General features: G+C 49.3%; 8 protein-coding genes across 8 annotated transcripts; 4 read left to right on the forward strand and 4 right to left on the reverse strand.

Annotated features, from left to right (window-relative positions):
* Positions 1-190: 190 nt before the first annotated feature.
* Positions 191-1,084, forward strand: BKA55DRAFT_556815 (uncharacterized protein). Its single transcript, XM_046191738.1, has 3 exons — positions 191-441; positions 497-568; positions 656-1,084. Exons 1-3 carry the CDS (start codon positions 243-245, stop codon positions 784-786), a joined length of 402 nt encoding a protein of 133 aa, XP_046053449.1. The 5' UTR covers positions 191-242; the 3' UTR covers positions 787-1,084.
* Positions 1,085-1,162: 78 nt separating this feature from the next.
* On the reverse strand, positions 1,163-1,790 carry BKA55DRAFT_219845 (uncharacterized protein). Its single transcript, XM_046185232.1, has 2 exons — positions 1,679-1,790; positions 1,163-1,628 (listed from the first exon to the last, which is right to left on the reverse strand). The coding sequence occupies exons 1-2, from the start codon at positions 1,722-1,724 to the stop codon at positions 1,342-1,344; spliced, it is 333 nt and encodes a 110-aa protein (XP_046053450.1). The 5' UTR covers positions 1,725-1,790; the 3' UTR covers positions 1,163-1,341.
* On the reverse strand, positions 1,742-3,806 carry BKA55DRAFT_220117 (uncharacterized protein). Its single transcript, XM_046185234.1, has 3 exons — positions 3,566-3,806; positions 3,411-3,505; positions 1,742-3,363 (listed from the first exon to the last, which is right to left on the reverse strand). Exons 1-3 carry the CDS (start codon positions 3,708-3,710, stop codon positions 1,837-1,839), a joined length of 1,767 nt encoding a protein of 588 aa, XP_046053451.1. The 5' UTR covers positions 3,711-3,806; the 3' UTR covers positions 1,742-1,836.
* On the reverse strand, positions 3,807-4,786 carry BKA55DRAFT_220116 (uncharacterized protein). The gene is made up of 4 exons (XM_046185233.1): positions 4,647-4,786; positions 4,432-4,558; positions 4,230-4,341; positions 3,807-4,101 (listed from the first exon to the last, which is right to left on the reverse strand). The coding sequence occupies exons 2-4, from the start codon at positions 4,499-4,501 to the stop codon at positions 3,903-3,905; spliced, it is 381 nt and encodes a 126-aa protein (XP_046053452.1). The 5' UTR covers positions 4,502-4,558; positions 4,647-4,786; the 3' UTR covers positions 3,807-3,902.
* An 822-nt stretch (positions 4,787-5,608) lies between these two features.
* On the forward strand, positions 5,609-7,217 carry BKA55DRAFT_590226 (uncharacterized protein; the record flags this gene model as incomplete). Its single annotated transcript, XM_046195060.1, has 2 exons — positions 5,609-5,743; positions 5,796-7,217. The coding sequence occupies 2 exons, from the start codon at positions 5,609-5,611 to the stop codon at positions 7,215-7,217; spliced, it is 1,557 nt and encodes a 518-aa protein (XP_046053453.1).
* A 1,339-nt stretch (positions 7,218-8,556) lies between these two features.
* BKA55DRAFT_219736 (uncharacterized protein) lies at positions 8,557-10,817 on the forward strand. Its single transcript, XM_046185231.1, has 4 exons — positions 8,557-8,837; positions 8,934-9,016; positions 9,092-9,565; positions 9,620-10,817. The coding sequence occupies exons 1-4, from the start codon at positions 8,762-8,764 to the stop codon at positions 10,550-10,552; spliced, it is 1,566 nt and encodes a 521-aa protein (XP_046053454.1). The 5' UTR covers positions 8,557-8,761; the 3' UTR covers positions 10,553-10,817.
* Positions 10,818-14,341: 3,524 nt separating this feature from the next.
* On the forward strand, positions 14,342-16,110 carry BKA55DRAFT_534688 (uncharacterized protein; the record flags this gene model as incomplete). The annotated part of the gene is made up of 3 exons (XM_046189615.1): positions 14,342-14,539; positions 14,601-14,842; positions 14,907-16,110. 3 exons carry the CDS (start codon positions 14,342-14,344, stop codon positions 16,108-16,110), a joined length of 1,644 nt encoding a protein of 547 aa, XP_046053455.1.
* Positions 16,111-20,055: 3,945 nt separating this feature from the next.
* BKA55DRAFT_718052 (uncharacterized protein) lies at positions 20,056-21,427 on the reverse strand (the record flags this gene model as incomplete). The annotated part of the gene is made up of 2 exons (XM_046200939.1): positions 20,828-21,427; positions 20,056-20,771 (listed from the first exon to the last, which is right to left on the reverse strand). Exons 1-2 carry the CDS (start codon positions 20,925-20,927, stop codon positions 20,056-20,058), a joined length of 816 nt encoding a protein of 271 aa, XP_046053456.1. The 5' UTR covers positions 20,928-21,427.
* Between the last annotated feature and the right edge of the window lie 1,702 nt (positions 21,428-23,129).

The following is a 23,129-nucleotide window of genomic DNA, read 5'->3' on the forward strand; positions in this document are numbered from 1 at the left end:
CACTTATTGGCCGAGTCGTATGTATCAAGCTCAAATCAAGCTCTGTTCTCTCAATCCACTCTCACACCAATCTCACACATACTTCCCCACACACAGCCCAAATCCACACGCATGAACCACCGTAATCAGATTAGCACCACTCACCCCACCAAAGCCATCACAAGTTCCAACTTCAACCCAAACCCCAAGCTCACCACCAATATCACACCTCATCTCCTCAACCCAGCCCCCCAAGATACGCCATGTCCGATAGACCCTCGCACCGAGGCGGCCGCGGTGGCCAAGGATCGCATCCCCGAGGTGGACGCGGAGGCGGTCGTGGAGGAGGCGGCGCGGGAGGCGCGCAGCAGGAGCGCGAGAGACCCAAGAAGGAGAACATTCTTGACTTGGGCAAGTATATGGACAAGCAGATTACTGTCAAGTTTAACGGCGGTCGCGAGGGTATGTTTGGTTAAGTTGCGCGCAAAGGAATCAGAGTTACTAACTTCTGGTTTAGTCAAGGGCACATTGAAGGGCTATGATGCTCTTATGAACCTGGTACTAGACGATGTACACGAGGTTGTTCGAGGTATGACGCGCGACGCCTACAAACCATCTCTTGATCCATTTCTGTTCGTTCCTTGCTATGTACTCGCAGCTAACACGATGACTACAGACGACGAAGGCAACGAGTCGACTCGATCCCTCGGCCTCGTAGTTGTTCGAGGTACACTCCTTGTCCTCGTAAGCCCAGTCGACGGCAGCGAAGAGATTGCCAACCCTTTTGTGCAAGCCGAGGATGACTGAGGAGTCAACCGTTATCAAGCTGGAAACAAATATTACGACAAAGGCAAACAACAAAACGTCCGACCTGGAGCCGGTTACCATATTTGCGGCCGTGTCTAGGCTGGGTTAACTCCAAGAAATCGAGCGACACAATTAGATCGCCAGCTACTAGCATGACATTTTTGGATTATGTATGGGCATCAAAAGCAGCATTGTACAAAAACCCCTGGCTCCAATCGCGGAATCATCATTACGTCAACCGCCACTTCATAGACTATTGTAATGAATGAAGGCAATATATCATATTGAAAAGGCAAATAAGCTACTTCCTCGCTATCTCGTTCCGCTCTGCTTCCATACCACCAGTAAACTCTGCCATATACACGCACAGTCTAAACATCATCGGTCACGGCAGACCATCCTGATCCTGTAGGTTGCTTCCAATGTTCTAATCCCCATCGCGCTGTATGACACGAGGCCGGAAATCTTCTGGCAACATTGCCAGTTACGAGGGCCTGAGAGATCCAAGGCGATGCCCTTATGTACCCAAGGTCTCGTGATTCTCTGAGACTGTTCTCAAAAATTGGTGCTCTTTGTTCTTCTCGTCCTATCGTTCTCCCTTTCAACTTTTTTCTTAATAGCCGGGGTTTCTGTGCTGTCTTGGGGACTCGGTTTTTCCTGTAAGTCGTCCTTTGATCCCTTCTCAAGCCGTGGTGAAGCCTTGCTTGGGCCTTCCTGTGCGTTGCGTTCTGGTTTCTTCCCAAAGCTTTGGTATGACTCGCTGGGAACCTCCGGCGAATTATGATCAGGTTCGTTTTGAGATCTCATTCTCTCCTGATATCTTTGTTTCCTTGGAAAATATTCTGTTGCCCTGTAAGACTTTGGCCCTACGGGAACAGAAATTGCACGAGACTTGCTAGGACCAATATCCGCCGATCTACCATCAAATCCAGTCCCATACTGTCTTCCCCACCCCTGATATGGCTTTTTCTAAAATCCTCGTGGTTGTTGAGGCCTTTTACCGTGTTTGTTTGAAACTTGCCACGAGCCAGGTTGTTGTTTCTGCTGGGACTAAAAGCTTCGACCTGATTTGCTCGCCTTGACAAGTTCTCCATAGGAATTCGCCAGCATCTTCTTAAGCTCCTTGTAGCTGACGAGGAAACTGGTCTGTTCGTCTCGACTGGTAAGACAAACCCTCTCCTCCGTCCCGATATCTAGTTTGTTCATGCAGCGAAGCATGTGTCCCATATCCAGAACTGGGTTACCGTTGCTGTCCACTTGATGGAAAACGTAGTCTCTGAAGAGTTTGAGCATATACCGCTCACCATTTTCGGACCAATTCTGATCGCCGTTGAAGTCATATCGCTCGTTGATGGTCGCTAGCTTCATCATCAGTCTGGCAGCCCTGCCGTTCTCGACCTCCCGCATGACGTCGGCGCGGGCCTTGTCGTAGGCTTGAAGATTTTGGTCAAACGTGGATGTGATATGACCAGCAATTCCGCGTACGAATTCGTCGATGCCTTTCTGTGCTGGTGGTTGCTGAGGGGTGAGGAGCCATAACACGGTATCCCTCAGCTCGACTGAATACACCCTGGACAATTGCTCCAAAGACATGTTAAAATTAGTAAGATGGATTGGCAGGGTGTTAGTCGTCAAACAGAGCAATAGCCGGCCGAATTGAATGAAGTCTTCTTGCTGAAGCTCTTGAATGGATCGGTGAGCATCATATTGAACAACGTCCAAGATAGAGCATGCACTGAGACGGATGCGGCCTTTGTCTGTAAGAATGATTTTGCTAGGGTCGATGCATCGTGCTGCCAGATTGACCGAATGTATAGCCTGGAGCGCATTGGCGATCTGTGAGATGTAACCCCACAGGACATTCTCAGTAATGGGTGTTTTCGCTTGGAAGCGTGTGCCATGGGTACTGCTTGGAGTCAAGTGAGCCTCAACAAGTGTTTTGGAGAGGGGGAAATAGTTTTGTACAAAGATGAGTGAGCTGTCTCCGAAGGCGCGGGTGGTAAACGCATCGATGATAGAAACCACGCTGCCATTATTGATGCGCCGCCACTCCTTGACAAGCCTAATGGCGTTCTCGTTGGTGAGCCTGTAACCTTCTAACCGCCTGAGGCAATAAGTGTGACCCGATTTAGTTTGGGTAGCTTTGTAGACCCAGCTCGGATAGCCAAAGATATTAGCATTTTTTCGATGGGTTGTGTCCAAAGGCACCAAGTTGTGGTAATTGTCGAGTTGCGGTAACTGTGAGTTGGGAAGAACCTGACCAGTTGCTTCAAGCTTATTGACAATCTCAATTCGGTCCTTCTCAGCCAGGAAAAAATCGTGGGGAACACGATGGTATGGCATCAAATCATCTCGGCGTGGCCCAGCTGGGAAGTATAGATGGTGTTGCAGAGGCTGAACAGGAGTAGTAAACGCGTTTTGTGCTGGGAAGTACCCTGCCCCATGACCACCGAGAGCACCTGGGTCTTCGGCATAAGGATTGTACTGAGGAGTAGTAATGCCTTGATTCAAGGTAGGCACGGTGAAGGGGTCGTAAGAGATTCCGCCATCTTGAGCGGAGCCATTTGCTGGAGTAGTCTATTTAATCAGCGAAGAGTCTTGACATTGGCTGTGACGAACCATACCGTGTTATTCACGTCAAAATTGGGGGTAAATTCGCGGACAGTTGCAGGATTAAAGACGCTGCTGTCGCCATCTTGAGGTCCAACAGGAGTGGCGGCTTTACAAGCATCTTGTTAGTTAACCAGCACAAGGATAAGGGTATTAATGGGGGGCGTACAGCCTAAACCACGCGGTGTAAAAGCTGGAGCGCTGGCAGCTTGTGAAGAGAAAGTAGCCTTTTTACTCCCAACGCTAGCGGGCGTGAAAGATGGTGATTCGACGTTAAGTGCTTTCTTGGATCTGGATCCATCATCATTAGCCATCTTGAAGGTCCGGAATTGCAGTGTCAGTTGCTGAATATGGCGTATCAGCTCGTTAAGAGTCAACTTGAATATGAAAGAGCGTGGGATATATGGAAATGATATATCTGAAGTAGTGATGCAGTATCATGAGTTGCTCATACATGGGAGTGTAGTGTTTTGGAAGAGTTGAAGTAAAGTTGGCAAGGTAAGTCATCAGTGATGAGGGAAGCATCGGCCGATGAGCGGAGAGGTCATGCGACACATGGTCCTTCCTGCTGCAGCAATGAAGCCTCTACAAACAGAAAAAGTACCTATGTAGCAGCAATGGATGAAATTGTTACTTTTAAGCCTCTCATTAACAAATTCACCAAATACACACCCCGTGGAACCGATAGGGTGAGGCGTTTCATGACTGAAGTATGTAAACTTGTATAAACCAAGCGAAGTCGGATCGAATTTGGGCACCGCGAACTTTCGCATCATGGGTCCATCCCGAAAACGAAACAACAAAGAACCAAAACAAAAGTTTAAGTAACCTACAAGTCTGAATTGGAGTTATTTTTGTTCTGGTCGTGGCTAAAGGCGCAGCCTTGATCTTCGTATCGACAATGGCCATAAATAAGTACGTTTCGGCATAGTGTATCTTTATTCTCTGGGAGAGCCCAGGTCAGCGTTCATGTTGGGCTTGATTTGATGGCGGGGTGTGTCGATATCGTGGAATGGAAGTGGAGGGCAAACGAACCGCGTCCCTTGGGTCTCGGGGACCCGACCTGGCGTCGTAGATCGGCCGTTTGATATCGCGAAGTCGCCATGGTCAGTAGTATATAGTGTTTAAGGTAGTGCAGCCCGCTTGGCTGTGTTTACGACGTCTGAAAGAGCAGAACGTTAGCAAGCTGCCGACTGATAAACGATCTTGTACAGATAACAATGCCCGCAGGACCTAGACCGAGTACTGACAAAAACAGCACCTACTTGACTCTGGCAAGCATTTCCCATTGTTCAATTGATCGAGGCGAGCGGCCGCCCATGGAGTAACGAGACGAACGGCGGGGTTCAGAGGCTGACCGTCGCGGCCCAGCTTGAACAGTAATTAAAGCGCGGGAAGCCAAGGACCGTGTTCGAGGGGGAACAAGGCGCGGACCGTCGCCTCTTGTAGCGGGACCAAGCAAAGTCTTGCGAGGTCGGGAGGAGGAGAGGTGAGGTTGAGGTAAGGTATGGAGGAGTTGAACGAGTGGTTGGCTTAGGTGTGGATGTGGGCGGTGGGGGGGCAGTTTTGGTGGAGGGACTAGACACTTCAGTTGGGTTGGGTGAACAAGCCTGCGGTGTCGCGAGCCCAGCAAAGCAATGCGCTTAATCGTAGTATCTTTTCTATTGTTTTATATGGAAATATACTTATCCATGTGTCTCCACGGCATGACGCCAAACCTGAAGCCAGTTCGCTGTTCCCAAGACACCAATCAATATCATTGTTCCGAAGAATAGCCCACCCCAAAACGGGTTTAATCTGACTTTTGATAAGCAAGCCCACCCACTTTAGCTCTGACGCGCTTGATGCCATCATTCGTTAACCTCACCTCTAGCTCTCTTCTATTGATATCACGTACAAAAGATACTTCAGTAAGGTCCAATTCAAACTTCTTTTATCTCTACAAGTTTGACATTCTTAAGTTCTCTACACACTCTTTTATTCTCTTATATACAGCGAAGCCGGAATCTTCCATCCACTTATTTACGAATGCTCAATGTATTGGATCTTATAACACCGTGGGGTTACACCAGCAAGCGAAGCGTAGACCGCATTCATTCTTCGTTCCCGCACATCTGAACTCGGATTCTTTCCCCTCTCTTTGCTGTTCATTTGAAAGCCATTCACCAAGCCCCCTGCAACAAGAGGAGTGTGGATGATATAGGTTGACAAGATGGCTGAAGGCGATATGGACTTGGGACAACTGTCCACTAGTCAGCAGGAGGCTCTTGATCAATATACACAAGTAACCAACCAAGAGATCAGCGATGCTATTCCGCTTCTCCGACGCTCCGAATGGAACGTTCAGGTATGAAAATCACTTCTTTGCTCCTTTTCAGCCTTCTAACGATGGATCATAGATCGCAATCGCCAAGTTCTTCGACGGCGAAGTTGCAGACCCGATAGCTGCAGCACAACAAGAAATACCCCGAGCAACAGCGCGGCACGAAAACCTACAAGAGAGCCTTTTTGATGAGGCAATTCGTGCCCCTCGAGCTTCACCACGACAGCGCACGGATCTAGCTCCGAGAATCGTGCCCCAAAGCCCTGTCACAAATCGAACACCATGGCTGCTGGGCCTGCTTCTCACACCCTTTAGCTTAGGTTGGAGAGCTGCCTCGACTCTCTTTCGGACTTTGATCTATGCGCTGTCCTTCTTGCCCGCCTCGATTCGGCCACGGGCTGTTACAAGCAGAATATCGACAGGCTTCAGAGGTACCAATGGTCGCCGACCTCTCATGCCTCGAGACACAGCCTCGCGGTTCAAGCGAGAGTTCGAAGAGGAGTATGGAGAGAATGAACTGCCCTTCTTCGAGGGCGGCGTCGCTCAGGCGCATGATCAAGCCAAGAAGGACCTCAAGTTTATGCTTGTGGTATTGATGTCGCCTGAGCACGATGATACTGAGTCTTTCGTCAGGGAGACTTTACTAGCACCAGAAGTAGTGAACTTCATCAATGATCCTTCCAACAACATAATCCTATGGGGCGGAAACGTCTTGGATTCTGAGGCATACCAGGTGGCTCAGGAGTACATCTGCACCAAATTTCCCTTCTCGGCATTGGTTTGCCTTACACCAAAGGAGGGTAGTACACGAATGGGGATCGTCAAGCGACTTGTTGGACCCATGCCCCCCTCCACATACCTATCAGAGCTTCGAGCAGCAATCGAAAAGTACGGTGCAGATCTGGATGGGGTACGAGCAGAGCGAACAGCCCAGGAAGTAACCAGAAATCTACGAACTGAGCAAGACTCGGCCTACGAGCGGTCGCTAGCTATTGACCGAGAGCGCGCACGCCAGAAGAGAGAAGCAGCGGCGGCCGCGGCTGCAGCAGAGAAACGCGCGCAGGAAGAAGCAGAGGCAGCGCAGCGACTCGAAGAGAAGCGCGAGCAATGGATAGCATGGAGAGCTACGACTATTGTGCCCGAACCACCAACCAGCGATAAGAGCGTGGTACGAGTCGCACTCAAGATGCCCGAGGAATCGGGTATCGGCCGAATTGTGCGGCGGTTCCCCCAAGATGCCTCCTTGGAGGACCTGTACGCCTTTGTGGAGTGCTACAGTGCTCTTAAAGAGGAGGGTGCAGCGGGTGGTGACAAGCCGGGGGAGTACGAGCACGAGTACAAGTTCCGAATCGCCTCAATTCTCCCCAGAATGGTGTACGAGCCTAGCACAACGGTGACAATGGGGGAGAAGATTGGACGGTCAGGAAATCTGATTGTGGAGGACATATCACCGGATTCGGAAGATGAGTCGGACGACGAGGGTGATGACGAGGACTAGGAGGCGGAGGGTGGTCAGTCAGTAGCTAGCGCCAAGAGGTCATGACCAGCGAGTCGTCTGTTATGGAGACTTTGCATGGCGGTCAAGAGCTGTACTGAGATATAATGAAGAATAGACACGACTTTGACTACGAGAGGGTGTCGTGAGAGCATGCGTTGGAGGCCTGGGTGACAGAACACGGTGTTGCTTATCAGATGCTCGCTTGGAGGCTACACCAACGCAAAGAAAACTGCCGAGTGGATTGAGTGTCTGTCGGACTTGTACAACTTGAAGTCCGCAGCAATTTAACGAACACAGCGCGACCCCTGTCAACCTCATGGCATATGCGATCTCCGAGTGTCAGATTCTTGAGACATGCATGATCTTAGTAGATGAAGCTTACGTAGCTCAAGCTAATAGCTTGACAAATTCTACCTCTCAGTTAACGGCCTCTATTGTATGTTCAAAGGTGCACTATAACAGTCTCTCCAGCTTTCAAACTTCGGGCCGCGTATTAAAGATCCAGAAGAACGGCTCCCACTGTGGAGATAGCGCGGATCTTCACCTTTTAGATAAGCACTCCGCATATTGAAATGCCACGCGTTCTTGTTTTGTCCGTCTCTTTTTTTTTTTTTATGGATGGACGTTAGTGAGAAGAGGCCCGGCACATTTCATTACAAAGCCCAGAGTGAAGCCAAGACACGATGCCAATGCTAATGGTAATGCTAATGTCATGTGTTATGGCTGCGATAGAGAGGGGTTGATTGCGTAGGGTGATGAGGCTGTGCAACGGCGGCCGCTTTACAGGTAGGTCAAGGTAGTTATATTTGTTGATAATTAGTCTGTTGTCTAGAGCTTCGTGTTTATTTGGTGCATTAATTGATATCTTCTCTTTCCTTGCGTTTCAACTTTTTTGCCTGTCGCAAGATTGCTCTATTTCGGCCTTGTAGGACCCTGCAAATCCCAGCCCAAAGAGTGGGTGACGCACGGGGCTGTATTAGCGGGAGGCGCATCACGGACCCTTAACAACTCCGAACTTTGAATATCAACGAGGCCAAACAAGAAACGAACGAGTACAGTTACAGTTACAGAAGAGTTACGAATAAACAACAGAATCACTGGACAATCAGTGTGCACTTCTTGCTTTGTCATCATCAACTATACTACAGCACTTAAATCAAAAGCAACTTGTCTTCAACCTCAAACCAGTCCAAAAGGATCAATACCCTTGCTACTACTCCCAGACAACGGCGCCAATCATTCGACGCTCGCTCCAGCATCGTCAGCTCCGAGAGGCAGAAACGTACCAAGACCAACCAACATCACTGTTCGCTTCTGAAACCGTGATAGTGATTGCATTGGACCCTCGGCGCCTTCCCGTTTGAGCCTTAATTTCCCAAGATCTTGAACTTTTCGAGACACAACTTGACCTCAACAACTTTGTTATTCCTCATCAACCGAACACCGCTATAACTCTAGGCATCATCTCGCCTCCTGCCTGAAGAAACCCCCCGATTCCTCCACCCACAAAGTCGCCCGCTGTGGCGCGAGCTTCCAACACAGCCATGAAGTCCATGAAGGGTCTTGGTATGAGCAAGGTGCTCGGTAGCATCAGAAGAAAAGCCAGCAATGTCTCCAATCGTACGTACCCTCATGCGCGCTGCCTTGCGATCGACCCCTTAAGTTTCGGGCAGCGCAAAACAAATACAACATACGTCCAGAGCTGACAATTCTTAGGAGCATCTGACGGACCCTCCGGAGCTTCATCATCAGGCACGACACCAGCCGGAACTCCCGAAGCTACAGCTCACAACAGCGTGGTATGTCCCTACATTATCGCGCATCCTGCGAAACCGTCCCTGTCGTACGTCTGGCCATCGCTGACCAGAGCCTAGAAAGCATTTTGCGAGTCTGGAGGAAAGTCCAAGGTATGCTCTACAGTCGCCTCCTTGTATATCATACCTCAGCTAATCTCATGCGCTTTGGCGAAACAGCAAGATGAAGTTCTCTTTCTCCCTCCTATCGTCGACGCCGCCGAATCCTCCCCAGCCGCTGCCGCTGAATGCGCGCGCCTGATCCGCAAGTACCTGTCCAAAGAATACTTTTCAAAGCCATCGTGGCAGTACAACGCAATCATGCTCTTGCGCATCTTGACCGACAACCCCGGCGCGACTTTTACGCGGAACCTAGACCAGAAGTTTGTCGATACTGTGCGAGGACTCCTCAAGGCCGTGAAAGACCCCAGCGTGCGCCAGATTCTTATGGAAACACTCGATGATTTCCAGCACACCAAGGCGTACGACGAAAACTTGACCTTGCTCACTTCAATGTGGCAAAAGGAGAAGGAACAAGCTTACAAGAACTACGGAGTATGTGCACAAGATTCAGGTCTTGAGACCTTTCATACTAACGAGCTGTTGCAGGCACCACAGCAACCAATGATGTCGCCAGGCGGTTATAACACCCCTCCTCCAAACCCGCACTCGCAGAATTACTTTGCAAGACATCACACGAACAAGCGCCTGCCGGACCCTATTGAGCTGGCCAGCCGACTCGAAGAAGCCCGAACATCAGCGAAACTCCTTGAGCAGGTTGTCATGAACACGCCTCCTGGCGAGATTCTCGACAATGAGCTAATCAAAGAGTTTGCCGATCGATGCTCAAGCGCATCCCGCAGTATTCAAGGCTACATGACGTCTGAGAATCCCACTCCTGATAACGACACGATGGAGAATCTCATCGACACCAATGAGCAGCTGCAAACTGCGCTCAACCAGCACAAGCGAGCTGTCCTGAGTGCCCGAAAACAATTGGGTTTGAACGAACGATCCGACTCACAGTCGCCCAGTTTGACCCCTCAAATTCAGCCTCAGCAACAGCAAGAGTCTCAACCTGAGACCAACGGCAACAACCACTACTTTGACAATGCATCTGGGTCAGGTTCCGGCAAGGGTAAAGAGACACACTCCTACCCACCACCTCCAGGTCCTCCGCCCAAGACTGGTGAGGGAAGCTCGAGCCGACCCTACGAAGAGTCCGCCGAGAATCCCTTCGCAGACCCTCAGCCAGGCAATTCTCCCTCGGCCCAGCCACCATCCAACACAGCGGCCCAGTACTCCGAACACGAGCGCCTTGCATATGAGCCCTTCCATCCTGGCTTCAAACCAACAGAAAGCTATCTAGGTCGTCAAGACAGCGCCATTGGTAAGGTCCACATGCACGGCGCTGGAGCTTCAACCCCATCAGCTCAGCCGCCCGCACAACAACGGCTCGACGAAGCCTCAGACGATGATGACATCTACGATGCGCCCAGTGGACCACCACCCAAGAGCAAGGAGCCTATATACCGATACTAGAAGCGATTTCAGGGGATGGAGAGATGCGCATGACGATTGCCGTCTATAAAACGAGCGCCCCAGTTTAGTAGAATTACTAGAATGTGTTGCGTTGCTTCGATTTGAGATGTCAGCGGCCTGGGTCGAGTAACCCCAAGTTTGGGGGATGGACTCTTTTGGAAAGGTGGAACTGTGCTTTTGGATCGACATGATTGTGTTATCATCCATGCATGAAATAGGTTGGCGCGGCGAAAGGGCAGATTCCCATAGCGTTCTCTTTATTTGTGTTGTACCTATCGTATCGTTAATTGCGTCAAGGCAAGGGCATCAATACCCGTTCTCAGCCCTCAGGACGACTTGTTCTTGATACTATGTCTCGGTCAGTGTTTAAAGTTGAGGTAGATTTGGTCACCGCTCTCGTTGGGTTCCAATATGAGATGTATTTGGGAGCTATCGCTATCAAGACGACAAAGAAACAGGACATGTTTCAGCCCGAAGCATCTCCGGGATCGAAAAGGTTGCGGTATCCAAGGTCAATTCACAAATTCAATTAGGTATCCAATAGTGCCACGTTCCTCTCAGCCGGTCGGAGTCGGTTATAGCAAAGTGTGGTTACTTTCACGATCGCTGCGTGGCCCATGATCCACCAGGTCGGAGCCTTGGACCCTGCTGACATCGAATATCGACGTCGGGCAGACAGATGTAGAGTCATGCATGCCTTTTGGGGTTCACTGCAGATGCAAATCTCAGGTCTATGTTCTCGAGTCTCGGACTCGACAGCGTGGCTAGGGTCTCTCTTGCTTGTCGCTGATGAACAGTAACACAAACCTAACCGAGACATGAAAGACAACAGACAACGGTCGTTCATCCACACTGGTTGTAGCCCTCTGTGAAAACAGATTGAAGCGGCGCGATGCAACGTAGAATGGTTGAAACCGTTGAGAGCGCGCATCTTGAAGCACTGAATCTCGGTATGCGGGACCTAGGCGTAAAAACCCCAGGATCGCTGACTGGGACCTTGAAAGGATTCTATGATTGCCGTTCCGGGCACGGCGACTAATTAGTCAATGTAACCATGAGCAGCGTTTACCGAGCCAGTCGCATTCTACAACGACCAACCCATAATCAACCCATGTGAAAGCCCGTGTTCAATTGTTCACAATTATCTGCAATAGGCAGTTGGCATATTTACGATGTGACAATATGCATTGCCCGTCACTATCATCACCGCGTGAATGTTGAGAAGCTCAAGACCGTTACTTGTCATCAAATCATGTCGGCTATGCTTGACATGAACTGGAGGGGAATGGACGAGAAGTTGTTGGGTTGCACTGCATCAAGCAGGCTCCGTCGAGTTCACATCGTAGTTGCAGATGACGCCGTACATGGCTATCGAGGAAGCGTGGACGGGGTCTTTGACACTCTTGTTCCACTGCTTCAGCATCTAGTTTGGGCCTGGCCTGCCCCGCCTTCTGAGGACACACGAGATGTAGGAACATAGCGTTGCTGCGATGTAATAGTAAAGTTGCAGTTGGAAGCTGATGAGACGTGCAAGGATACTCGGAAAGTGGATGCACCGAAATGGATTCGAGGTAGACAACTCCCAGCGGATGAAGAACGATCGTAAAGCAGACCTCAGGAGATCACCAAACAAATCCAGGGATAAGATGCGACAGGTCAGTTGTAGAGATGTTAAAATGAAGTTTGGGCCTTAACGGACTGGGGGTTGTTATAAATAAACGGGAAAGCTCAACATCAAAAGCAATCACCTGTCAAAACCCATGCTTCCTTCCAGAACAACACAGCAACAAATCTTGATTGCAACCCAGGAAGGCACCAACCATGCCAACCCAGGATCAGGAAGGAAACAAGGACCGCTGGGTAAACAACATACATGGGAAGGTCTCGTATGACAGCTGCCATTTCCGTTGAAGAGCCAAGCAAGAAAATTTGGTCCTCAAACCGACAACTTGCATTGCATTTGATGGCATGCCTGAAGCTGATATCACCGCAGCGGCCGGGATCTAGGGTCGATGAGCCGCCAACAAGCCAAGCCATTGGGATCCATCGCTAAATCCAAGAAAGGAAATGCTTGCTTCGACGTTAAATCAACCTATAGCGTTGGGTTCAAGGCCAACAAAGCCTCAAGCACAACACGATATCTCAAGCGACAACAAATCTTCATGTGGCTTCTCCTGCTAGTGCATCGGCCGAGATCTCTGTCGACCCATCAACACTCGAGCCATCCAATGCAACGAGGTTAACATTGACAGTCAAACAAGGATCTCGGAAGAATGCGATTGAATGCTCAAGTTTCTCTTCTCCCCGCTGCGCGCCGCACCGTGGTCTGGGGCACTTCAACAACTGCGATTGGTTCCAGAGATTGAAACCATGAGGGGCCGCCGTTCCCTTCAATTGGGTCCATTTTCCCGATTCGGGGAACTCTTGCGAGAATATATCAGACCTTGACTTTTATTTCTCTGTAAGACAATGGAATCGGGAGGCGCCCGCACACGGCATCAATGTCACATGCCATTCCATTCGATGGGTTGCGGTCCCCTATTACTACGATGAAGCTTATTCTCTTACGGATAGAACCGCATGGCTTTTTGCGTACGCAATCTTGCTGAGTCTCTCGTGTGTTTGTCCCGCCTTGACTCGCCTCGCCAGGACTCGATTCATCACGAGATACAGCATCATGTTCGACTTATTTCTTAAGTTGAGTCCCCGCCCAATGGCCTCGGTCGTTGGCATGGCTATCCTGGTTCGAAGACGCTCTAGGGCGTGATGATGCATCAAAATTTCCCAATTTTTGATCAACATACGGTCATCCCTTCTCATTCTCCTCATAGAGACGACGCCTCATGTGCAGTATCGCAAGAATCTCCTCCCAGTTCTGTACCTGATGTCGTTTTACACACCATGTCTCTGCTCTCTGTCCACTATTCGTCCCGTTTCATTAGCTTCTTCTGTTCAAAGTCATAACGGCGACAATAGCTGGCTTTGGCTTTCGCCCCATGCCTACCTTTCATCTGTCACCTCCCGAACCTGGACTAGAATCCTTGTTTCTTCTTCGTCCACACTTTGTATCTGTCTTCCTTTCTTTGCTTTCTTAGCCTCTCCACACAAGGGAGCCCCGATCTTAGTCGCTTCGGCGGCTCAGCCATCTCCACACATCCCTCCTGGTCTCTCCGTTTTTAGTTTGACTCTATGGTCACTCAGTTGTCTCGAGATAGTCCGAGCTTCTAACATTTGTCTGGCGTTTCTCTCTTTCTGTGACATGACCATCATCATCTCTCGTTCGCTTCCTAGTTAGGCATCTGTTGACTATTCTCAACATTCTCTCACCGACAATGTATCTCGTTCATACATGACTCTCCTGCTCCTTGCTTGAGCAAAGGACATGTCCATACATAATCCTGGTGGATATCATTCCACCCCTCCCGCCTTTACTCTCATATCCTGGCAACCAACCCTGCTATGGTTCCGTCTTGCTGGAACCGCTCTGCTTTGATGGACCATAACTCCATGTCGAGCGAGGATTACTGTGCCTACGCTGATTCCTAGCCCGCATAAGGCGTGCCCGTCTTCCATCCTTCGTTACTTTCACCCCAACTAGTCTAGTGTCATCAAACAAAAAAAGTAAAGTTTACGCCCGGTGGTCATTGCCGGACATCATCTTAGCTGGCCGACTTATACATAGACGAAGCAGCGTCCTGCCCATCAGTTCTTGTTATTCACAAATCCGAAACGATTTCTCCTTGCCAAACATATTCTTTGGCCCATCTGCTCGGAGCCTGGCATCTTACCATGCTATCTATTACCGAGCTACTGGTTCCCGCACCCTCCATCACGCTATCGTACTCTGTACCACCAGCTCGGCCCTGCCTTTCACCCAGGTCATCGGAATCCTCTTATTGCATGGACACTTCGCACAAGGCCCCAAGTTTGCCGGTTCTATCTTTGAATCGCCTTAGCTCAGAACTTCTGGCTCTTGTGTTTCAACAGGTATGTCACAACCTCCATACAATTTTGCCACAAGTATACAATACTAAAAGCTACTCTTTAGCTTCGGGACATAGACTCACCACTCACGTCTGTGCGTCTAGTCTCTAAGAGGTTCGATGCCATAGCTACACCTATCGCCTACCGATTCCTGACCTTGAACGAATCTCTCGTCGCACCAGATGCTGAACAACGATATCCCAACGTCTCTCGGCACATCTCTCGTCTCACAAATCATGTCACAATACGAAGCAACTTGGATCCTACAAGGATTACAGGAATATTATCTTGTATCAAGCGATTGAAGTCGGTTCGGTACTGACACCCATTCTCGATCTCTTCATTCTCTTGCTGATAGATTCGACAACAGATGGCGATACATAGATGGCGACATTCCTGCAGAGGGCCTGTGGCTACCTTCGGACCTCCGTCACTTGCACAATTGCAACTCGAACGGCACCCAACTATACATCGAGGACCTTCCCCTGCGACGAGACTACAATGGTAATCCGTTGGATACTTTTACGAGATCGATTCCCTCAGAACTGTTGGCATCATTGAAGCTTGCCAACCCGACGCCGGTCCTGTCAACTAGGCTCGGCTCGTTAAAACAGCTCCTCGTCCAATCTAGACAGCTAAAAACACTACGCTACGAAGATCGCGGTCAAGGCACATGCTTCAAGTTCTCTCCCGGAGAACAAATGCCACCCATCGTCGACTTGATGCTGCGGTCATACGACTGGAGCCATACAGCTGAGGATGTTCAGAAACACTGGGATTTCTCCAAGATACAGTCGCTCGAGTTAATATCTGTGCCCATCTTTAACTTTCTTCGCTCAGTGCCTTTCCAAGACTTCTCCGCGTTACATACACTCCATGTGGAAGACTACAGTGCTCATCTGCCTGACAAGAGAGAGGATGCCACTATTGGGTTGAACTTGTTGGTGAAAGATCACATTGAGGCACTCGAGGCGTTGAACATCACTTGCCATACCCGATTGTTCCAGCTTGAATCTATCGCAGCACATCGAAAGTCGCTACAGGTACTACGACTGAGGGACCACGTCGGGTTCTCAGAAGATGGCCAGAAATGCCCAACCTTGGCACCTGTTGATATAGCCCAACTAGGTCAACAGCTGAAGTTCGTTCACACCCTCGAACTTGACCTAGATACTAGATTATGCGATCCTACTACCTTTCTCAGGGCTATATGTGTCTTCCCAGCTGTGCACACCCTCACCTTACACGTCCAGACCATAATCCATCCTCTAGAACAAGTGTCTCCGGGAATCGACCGCGATCGAGAGGCTGCGATGCAAACCTTCAAACTGCTCGTGCAGGAAAAGGAGAGACTCGGCTCACATACGCCTTGGAAGCATATCGTGCTCAACGTTGGAGGTTGGAAGCGAGTCATGGTGCGACGGCTAGGTGACGTGTGGCGAAGAAGGAACGAGATGGGCATTTACGCTGAAAGATGCTTTGTCTTCGAACGAGATGCCCGTAGTGGAAATGTCGCAGTGCGCGAAGAGGTCTGCGTTGAGAACACGAGTCGGGGAGGAAGCCCAAGCCCTTGATGGTATCACCATGGCCGCAGCCAAGCTACCCATCGATGCTCCCAGCGGAATAAAGTCCCCTTTGCGACACCTTGCTACCAGTTACATATAAACATGCATATCGGCAAGGATACTATAATAGAAAAAAAGATTACATCAACATGCGTCTACTAGACAAGACGCATGGAAAATATGACGAAGAAACGACCTGATGAGCATAAAACATAAAATATAATATAATTATTACATATTCCATCCATCTTCCGAGTTCATTCTACGATCGTGTCTTATCCTCTTTTATTCGAGTCTGCACGCTTTATGCTGCCTCAACAACAACCAGCCTTTGCCTGACGTTACTGAAACTGACACGTAATTCTCAATATTATCCCCCAGGTTCCTCTCTGAGCATGCAACAGATCACATAGACACTCTGGAGGTCAGAGAGTACACACGTCACTTGCAAATATTCTCTTTCGCCTCCTCAGCCATGTGTCCAATTGCCCTCAAGCAATATGGGCATCTACCACCCAGTCATCTGAGACGGCGTCCCCGAGTTGCAAGCACTGACACAAGCCTGAAGTGTATCTAGAGCTGCTGCTTTGTTCTGCTGCTGAAGTGCCCTCGCAACATGCCGTGTTTCAAGCAGAGGACTTACACCAGCCTTGAGAACATGGTAGCTCAAATGGTCGTCAAACAAGACTCAAACAACATGCCAATTGAGCTCCGGCCTGTAGGCAGGCCTTCCATTCATGAGGTCCAAACCCTTCTCTTCAACGTCAACCTTTATCCTTCTTCTTGAATGTCAGCTATCATCCATCATCTCTAATATCGCCTTACAGACTCATGACCAGCTTTCACACGGTATCAAGCATGATACCAATATATACAGTTGCGTGTAACATATAAGGAAACAGGCCAGTGTTTTGTAATATATATACTTGATTTCATTTCTCCACAGACATGTTTTCTCGTGTTTACATACCCCCAGGGACAATCGACACCTTTGCAGTCCCTACGCTACTCTGCGCATCTCTAGCCATTCGACATGCGTCTAGGGTAATCACGGGCGAAAAGACACGTATTGAAATACCTTTCACATAAAGGTCGTTTAAGAGACAGAGGCTTTGCTTTCAGCTGCGATGATCCATCATGCTGAAAACACTTGAGACTTTGACGACTCCCCAACACCATACCAGACTATTATGCCCCTTGCAGCGTTCACACATCAAATGTCACGCACCCACAAAATAAGAAGCCTTCTTCACTAGTTACGAGATCGTGTCAGGTAGATACAGCCGGCTGTGTAGTCTCTAGCTGAAGTTCATCGCCTCTCTTTTGCACTATCGATTCGATCTTGTCATCGATGCTTCATGACTGGCTATCCAATATCTTCCTATTTTGAATAGAGTATAACACATTATCGGCCATGTCGCAAATCTCCATTTCGGTCGAGACCTTGACGAGAGAATTGACTAAGCTACTCATGAGCGATATGCCACCGGCATGCCCATGAATCGGGATATCCGACAGACTCAAATAGATCAACAGACTACCATCGGGTTACTGATGAGCTAATGACTCAATACGAGCCTTGTAGTCTGTAAGGGAGTCCGTTCTCTTGACTCATTTCTATTTTGAGGGTGTTTTCGGGCCCATGGTATCCAGCCCAGCCACGGGGAGGCTGGACGGCCAAACCCGAAGCCAAAGCTATAGTTACTTTAGTTTGCATTGATGCGGGAACTTGAACTACACGCCCAATAGGTCCATCCACCTTGGGTCTCGATCTTGATGACGGTGGAATCGCAGCACCAAACCCAGAGACCGTTTCTCTGGAGCCAAAGTTAGTGCACCCTTGCTCCATCTCATCTTGCATGTCGCCCTAAAAGCCACCCCTGTCATGCGTTGGTTCCATCCCTTCTTTACCCGCGCGGGCCTTCCCGTCCCTTCTCTTCAGCCAACAAACGCCATCATGACATGTCGTGATACCTCATGGGTCCATATACCAAAATCCCTCAACTTTACGTAGCCACCAACCTCGTGAAAGGAAGATGGGCTCTGGCCGGTTTCTCATTGCAGAAAATAGGGCCAGACACCCTCTTTCTCCCTCACACAGTGTGGAGCGCCCTGTTGTGTTTCCGGGTCTCCGGCCCGGCCGCATTAGTCCTCTTAAGGCGACGAGTGTCGCTCAAGCGAGACGTACGAAAGTGGAAACCAGAATAGCTGTAGACATGGGCAATGAATCGAAAGAAAGGTGAGCCCCAAGGTCCAGTATCAACAACGGAGGCACTGAGCTGGTGAAAACAAGTTACAGGGTACCAAATGGTTGATCTGCGGCCCTGCAGGGAATTTGGCCGACGAGCGGGGAGCAAGGAACGAGCCAGAAGAATCAAACAAAGATATAGAGGCTTTTGGTCAACAAAAGCCTGTCAACGATGTTAAACAGTAGAGCATTCAACGAAGGAGGTATATAACAGTCAGCCTTGCTGAAGGTGCTTATAGGTTGCTTGTCTCGATCAAAGTTCGCAAATTGCAGAGCGACAGCTAGTATTAAAGCCCATTGATAAAGCATACAAGCCGTGATAGCACTGCTAAGAAGGAAGGTCGGCGGCAAGCATGGGGTCCGTGCTTATCAACGTATTGTTGCATGGCTTGCATCAACAGTGAGATCATCGAGACTTTTCAGACCGTGTTGCTCTTGACCAGCTTCAACTATGAACTTATATGAAGCAGCAACTTGGTAAATTACAGTAATGCCTGCGTGGTGTAAGGTCCTGGAGCTAACGGCAGCATGCAACTCAGGACTTCTGTCTGCAAGCATATCACGTCTGAGCCATACCATGACGGCGAGCCGACAAGCATGACCAGTTCAACACTTGCTGACTTCAAGCCGGGTATAGATAGACAGCGGGAGAGTATTCGGAATGACCAAAATGTAGTGACTCTTGGTGCATTACTCAATGCAGGGGTAACCTAACCAAAGTCTGGTATTGGTTATAGCCCCTGGTCCTTCCAGTTAAATCCGACTGGAAATAACACGACCTACAATCCAACAAGGACACCATAATCAGGCGGTATTGCACTTCTCAGAACGTAGCTAGAACATTGTTTCTTTCTTTCCCTTTATTCCATTGTATAATCGTTCGCCGCCGAGTCGGTCCTCGGATCGAGTCTGTGTTTGGTTTATCAAACAGTCGAAGAGCCTGACTGCCAAAGCCAAAGCCAAAGCCAAAACTATTTGGCCCCTTTGACAAGTCAAGCAGAAGCGAGCTGCCCGCTGGTTATGGGTCGGTCTGTTCTTCGAGGAAGTACTTGGACTTGGTGTCTCCGATCGTTACTGTACGACGATGGATTTCTGGTCAGCAGAAGTCTGGAAGATGGTAGCAATGGAGACTAAATGGTTCTTGTTTTCGGTGTCCAATTGGACTTGGTCATCGTCGCTGAATGGCCACGCCTGATCAAAGCACCTGCATCGCCTCCTCTAGAAGCAACTTGTCATGTCTTGACCGAGCTCATGACAAAGTGTCAACTTGTTGATTCGTGCTCGGGGACAAAGGGAGTCCCATAGTGAGCGCAAACACTCTTGCCTTGGTTCCCAAGCTGGAAGAGTCAAGTAGGTCACGCGGAGATCTAGTGAACTACTCTCTCGTCTCGGTCCTCCTGCCTGAGTAGACCCATCCCGGTTCTAGACAGTTGGATATCCATAAACGTCAAGACCAGCCCGTGGCGTCAGAGTCGTTCCAGACGAAGCAAAATCCGACGTCCGGGCGCGGCTCTCGATCCCTTTACCGCCCCTTCATCTCCACAACATCTTGGGTGACATGATCCTTCTCGTCCGGATATAGAAAGAAGAGGGCCCTGTTCGTCTCGTGATGGAAGACGGCATCGCCGGGCTGATAGGGCTAGTATTTGGTGATGATGATGATGGAAATAGAAATCAATGGCCCAGAACGGAGTTTGCCGTGGGGTTCATCTTTCAGCTATACTTGTGCTGTTGCCTCTTCCAAGTTTGTAAAGATAACAGTAGTAGTAGAGTTCGATCCTTCCCGTTGTAATATGGAACCGTCCGTTATCCCGTGACGTCCCGTCGTCCGGAAGCGGGAAGTCAAGATTGGTAAACTCCTTCCTCCTCCCATCACCATCACCATCACCATCGCCGAACTCAAAAGTCAGGCAGTCACGGCTACGATATCGGGGTTCTTCAGCTCCCGCCCGTTTTCCCACTCTCGGGTGGCCGTGGCCGTGGCCGTTCACGGAACCTCCGAAGCCATTCCCGTGCGCATCCGGACCCTTTCGTTCTCGGTCTCGGTTTAGAAAGACGTCATTTGCATTCCAGTGCCTCTCGACCGCTCTTTGCGAAGAATCGTTTTCGGCCAGATTCGTTCTCCACGTAGCACAGAAACGTCCGCATGCGCTCCCTTCCGGTCCCGACGAGCTGGGAGGAATACGTAAGATGGGAGGCGATCCGGGTATCCTGGTTCGCGGGAAGCAAGATTGCAGGTGGACAGCTGAAAATGTAGAGTTTTTTTTCTGCTTTAACTCTATGCGTGGAAGAAGCTTAAACCGAGTTTGGTTTTCCCAGAGTGTCGGGTATGGGCGTGTACGAAGTAGAGTGTTGATCAACTTTTGTTGGTGGTGATGAGGCAAAAACACCAAAGGGAGGTCATCGCCAGGTAGAGCCGCAACTGGAGAATTTCACTTGCTGTAGCTGTAGCCCCGAGGTAGCATTTCCATACCTTACCCAGCTGAAAGCCACTTCCTTGAGAGACAAGAGATATTGCTATGTCTCTGGATGTGCATTCCTGTTGCTGTAGACATCCCTGCAACATCTTCATCACCATCTTATCCCGAGTGCCTGATGATCAAAGTAGATTGATGTCTAAGACACAGAACTCATATTGCAACCAAATGCATTTCTTCCTCTCCCTCCATTCTTCAATGTCTCAGAGAGTCGTCTCGTTCCGTCGGGACGGTCCATAGCGGTTTTGGTCCACCGCAATCTCGTGGTTTGGCATGTATACTGTAGCTTCATCTCTTGAACCCCCTTTTTCTTTTGTCTCGGATTGTAAATTCGAGGCCACCCGCATTCCTTTGCGTGCGTACATTTCAAGAATGGATATTTGTTTTTACACTGGCATTTCAGCGACATGCCTGATACTTTCTACATCAGTTCATCATTGACTACGGAGATTTGTTCATGTCTGAGTCAAATGCCGCACAGTCTGCCCTTTTGATTATCACAATCCTTCGCTGTAGACAAATAGACTCATCATTGACTCTGAAACTTCGACACGACTTGAGACACAGAAACTCTATCAACTTCATCTCGACGAATACTTATTCAAGACGACATTCCCCGGCTTTTAGGGGAATTTCTTAGGGTGCCACAAACCCTATCATGGCAAACTCTACAGAAATAGCCTCGTCAATCACGTTTTGACAGCGGCAGGCAACGTTTGGCTTATCACAGCTTGATCACATAACAGTCAGTAGACGTAAACCTTCTCGCATCAGACTCGTGTCTCGGTGGCAATGGGTCGTCCGAGTCAAGCCCAAGTCAGCTCAGCAAGGATTTACAGCATCAGCTCTAGACTCTCTTCCCGCTTGATCTTTACTGTTTGCATTACCAATATCTTGCCTCCCCGCTTTCTAGTCTCTCGCAGTCACAATCACAACCACAATCATATCACCAACGGCTTGCGAGACTTCTCATCTTCAAGACTAAGGCAGTGACTTACACGCCCCCCTTTGGTCCGTCTACAGTCTACGGCTATTCCCTTGGCCGAACTCGCTTGACTCATTTCCACTTTTGCTCCCTTCTGTTCTACCATAGATCCTTCGTCCAGTCAGTCTTGGGACCATGCCTAAGGGCCAAGCACAGCCCAGGCAAAACCTTGCCGCCTCATCAGATCACCACTTCTCAATTCATCAGTCACTCAATCGCGTACTCACACGCCCCCCAAGTTTGTCCCCCTCTTGATCGCGGCGTCGGTCAATAGTCCCCCCCTTGTTTAGCTACAGTGTCTATTCTATCCCCTATTCATGTCCAGATCCAGATCCATATCCCTCCCTATCCCTAACCGTATGCATGCTCTTTCGGCAAGCCCTGCCCTGACCCTAATCCCCTGCCGTTGGAGCGCATTTCCAGTGAGTACCTAGGCAGAGAACGTTGTAAACCGGGTCCCTGGAATTGTGATGCACCACGGCGGAAGGGATGTCATTACTACCCCTGGCTCTACCCACTGTAATACCAATCAATCAATATTAGAGAAAGGCGAAAATGCCGCGTTTATTTACCAAGATTGCAAACACCATGCCATCTGTATCAGTGTATGGGAATCATAAATTTGTTCGAGAAGATGAATGTTTTGTTTTATTCTTAGGCGCGTTTGAGCTTAGACTTTTCAATATCAAGTACAGTAGTTAGTCAACCGCTCGGACCATTGCAAACCAGTGTCACGGCTATAATCGTCCGCTAATCTATCGATTTTACGGCTCGTACCTGAGGCGAGAGTCTGATCTCGTCTCATCTCGTGGCTCTTAGTCCCTCTGTAGGTGCCTGATGTTGCAAGGACAGGCTCGTGTCGCTAGTCGAAGCCCTGCCAAAGCTGAACAGTTACATCACCAACAAACAAATCTTCAGAGCTCAGACCAACAAATCAATTGCAAAAATCAGCCAAGAATCTACTAAAACTACCCATGTCTTGCTGACCACATCAGCCAAAGGTCATGTGCTCTTCCCGCCCTGCGCTGCCGCTTGATTTGTCCTCACAAGTTGTGACTGAGAGTGCTCAGACCAACATTCCATCCCTATGGAAGCCCTTATTATTTTTTCAAACAAAAAGAAGAAAAAAAAAGAAGAAGAAGAAAAGGATTGACAGGGGATGTCCTTGTTGAGAGGGTACGGGGCGGTGGGAAATATTCCGATGGAGGGAGGGGGAATATGGATAGTGTCTCTCAATATTTCTCCCCTCCCTTGACAAGGCACACACACGCTCTCGCTCACGCTCACACACAATCACATAATGAGACATACACACCCT

Source organism: Fusarium redolens (assembly GCF_020744475.1).
Source record: "Fusarium redolens strain MPI-CAGE-AT-0023 chromosome Unknown BKA55scaffold_3, whole genome shotgun sequence".
NCBI classification, from domain to species: domain Eukaryota; kingdom Fungi; phylum Ascomycota; class Sordariomycetes; order Hypocreales; family Nectriaceae; genus Fusarium; species Fusarium redolens.

Bases quoted from the DNA above. Each gene is read 5' to 3' on its own strand.
- BKA55DRAFT_556815 (XM_046191738.1), top strand. From the start codon at position 243: ATGTCCGATAGACCCTCGCACCGAGGCGGCCGCGGTGGCCAAGGATCG. The intron at 442-496 runs GTATGTTTGGTT...CTTCTGGTTTAG, and splicing joins GTTTAACGGCGGTCGCGAGG to TCAAGGGCACATTGAAGGGC. The intron at 569-655 runs GTATGACGCGCG...CGATGACTACAG, and splicing joins TGTACACGAGGTTGTTCGAG to ACGACGAAGGCAACGAGTCG.
- BKA55DRAFT_219845 (XM_046185232.1), bottom strand. From the start codon at position 1,724: ATGGGACTGGATTTGATGGTAGATCGGCGGATATTGGTCCTAGCAA. The intron at 1,629-1,678 runs GTCTCGTGCAAT...ACAGGGCAACAG, and splicing joins GCGGATATTGGTCCTAGCAA to AATATTTTCCAAGGAAACAA.
- BKA55DRAFT_220117 (XM_046185234.1), bottom strand. From the start codon at position 3,710: ATGGCTAATGATGATGGATCCAGATCCAAGAAAGCACTTAACGTCGAA. The intron at 3,506-3,565 runs GTACGCCCCCCA...ATGCTTGTAAAG, and splicing joins TACACCGCGTGGTTTAGGCT to CCGCCACTCCTGTTGGACCT. The intron at 3,364-3,410 runs GTATGGTTCGTC...CTGATTAAATAG, and splicing joins ATTTTGACGTGAATAACACG to ACTACTCCAGCAAATGGCTC.
- BKA55DRAFT_220116 (XM_046185233.1), bottom strand. From the start codon at position 4,501: ATGGCGACTTCGCGATATCAAACGGCCGATCTACGACGCCAGGTCGGG. The intron at 4,342-4,431 runs GTTCGTTTGCCC...GGGCTCTCCCAG, and splicing joins CCCGAGACCCAAGGGACGCG to AGAATAAAGATACACTATGC. The intron at 4,102-4,229 runs GTAGGTTACTTA...TACATACTTCAG, and splicing joins AATAACTCCAATTCAGACTT to TCATGAAACGCCTCACCCTA.
- BKA55DRAFT_219736 (XM_046185231.1), top strand. From the start codon at position 8,762: ATGAAGTCCATGAAGGGTCTTGGTATGAGCAAGGTGCTCGGTAGCATC. The intron at 8,838-8,933 runs GTACGTACCCTC...GACAATTCTTAG, and splicing joins AGCCAGCAATGTCTCCAATC to GAGCATCTGACGGACCCTCC. The intron at 9,566-9,619 runs GTATGTGCACAA...GAGCTGTTGCAG, and splicing joins AAGCTTACAAGAACTACGGA to GCACCACAGCAACCAATGAT.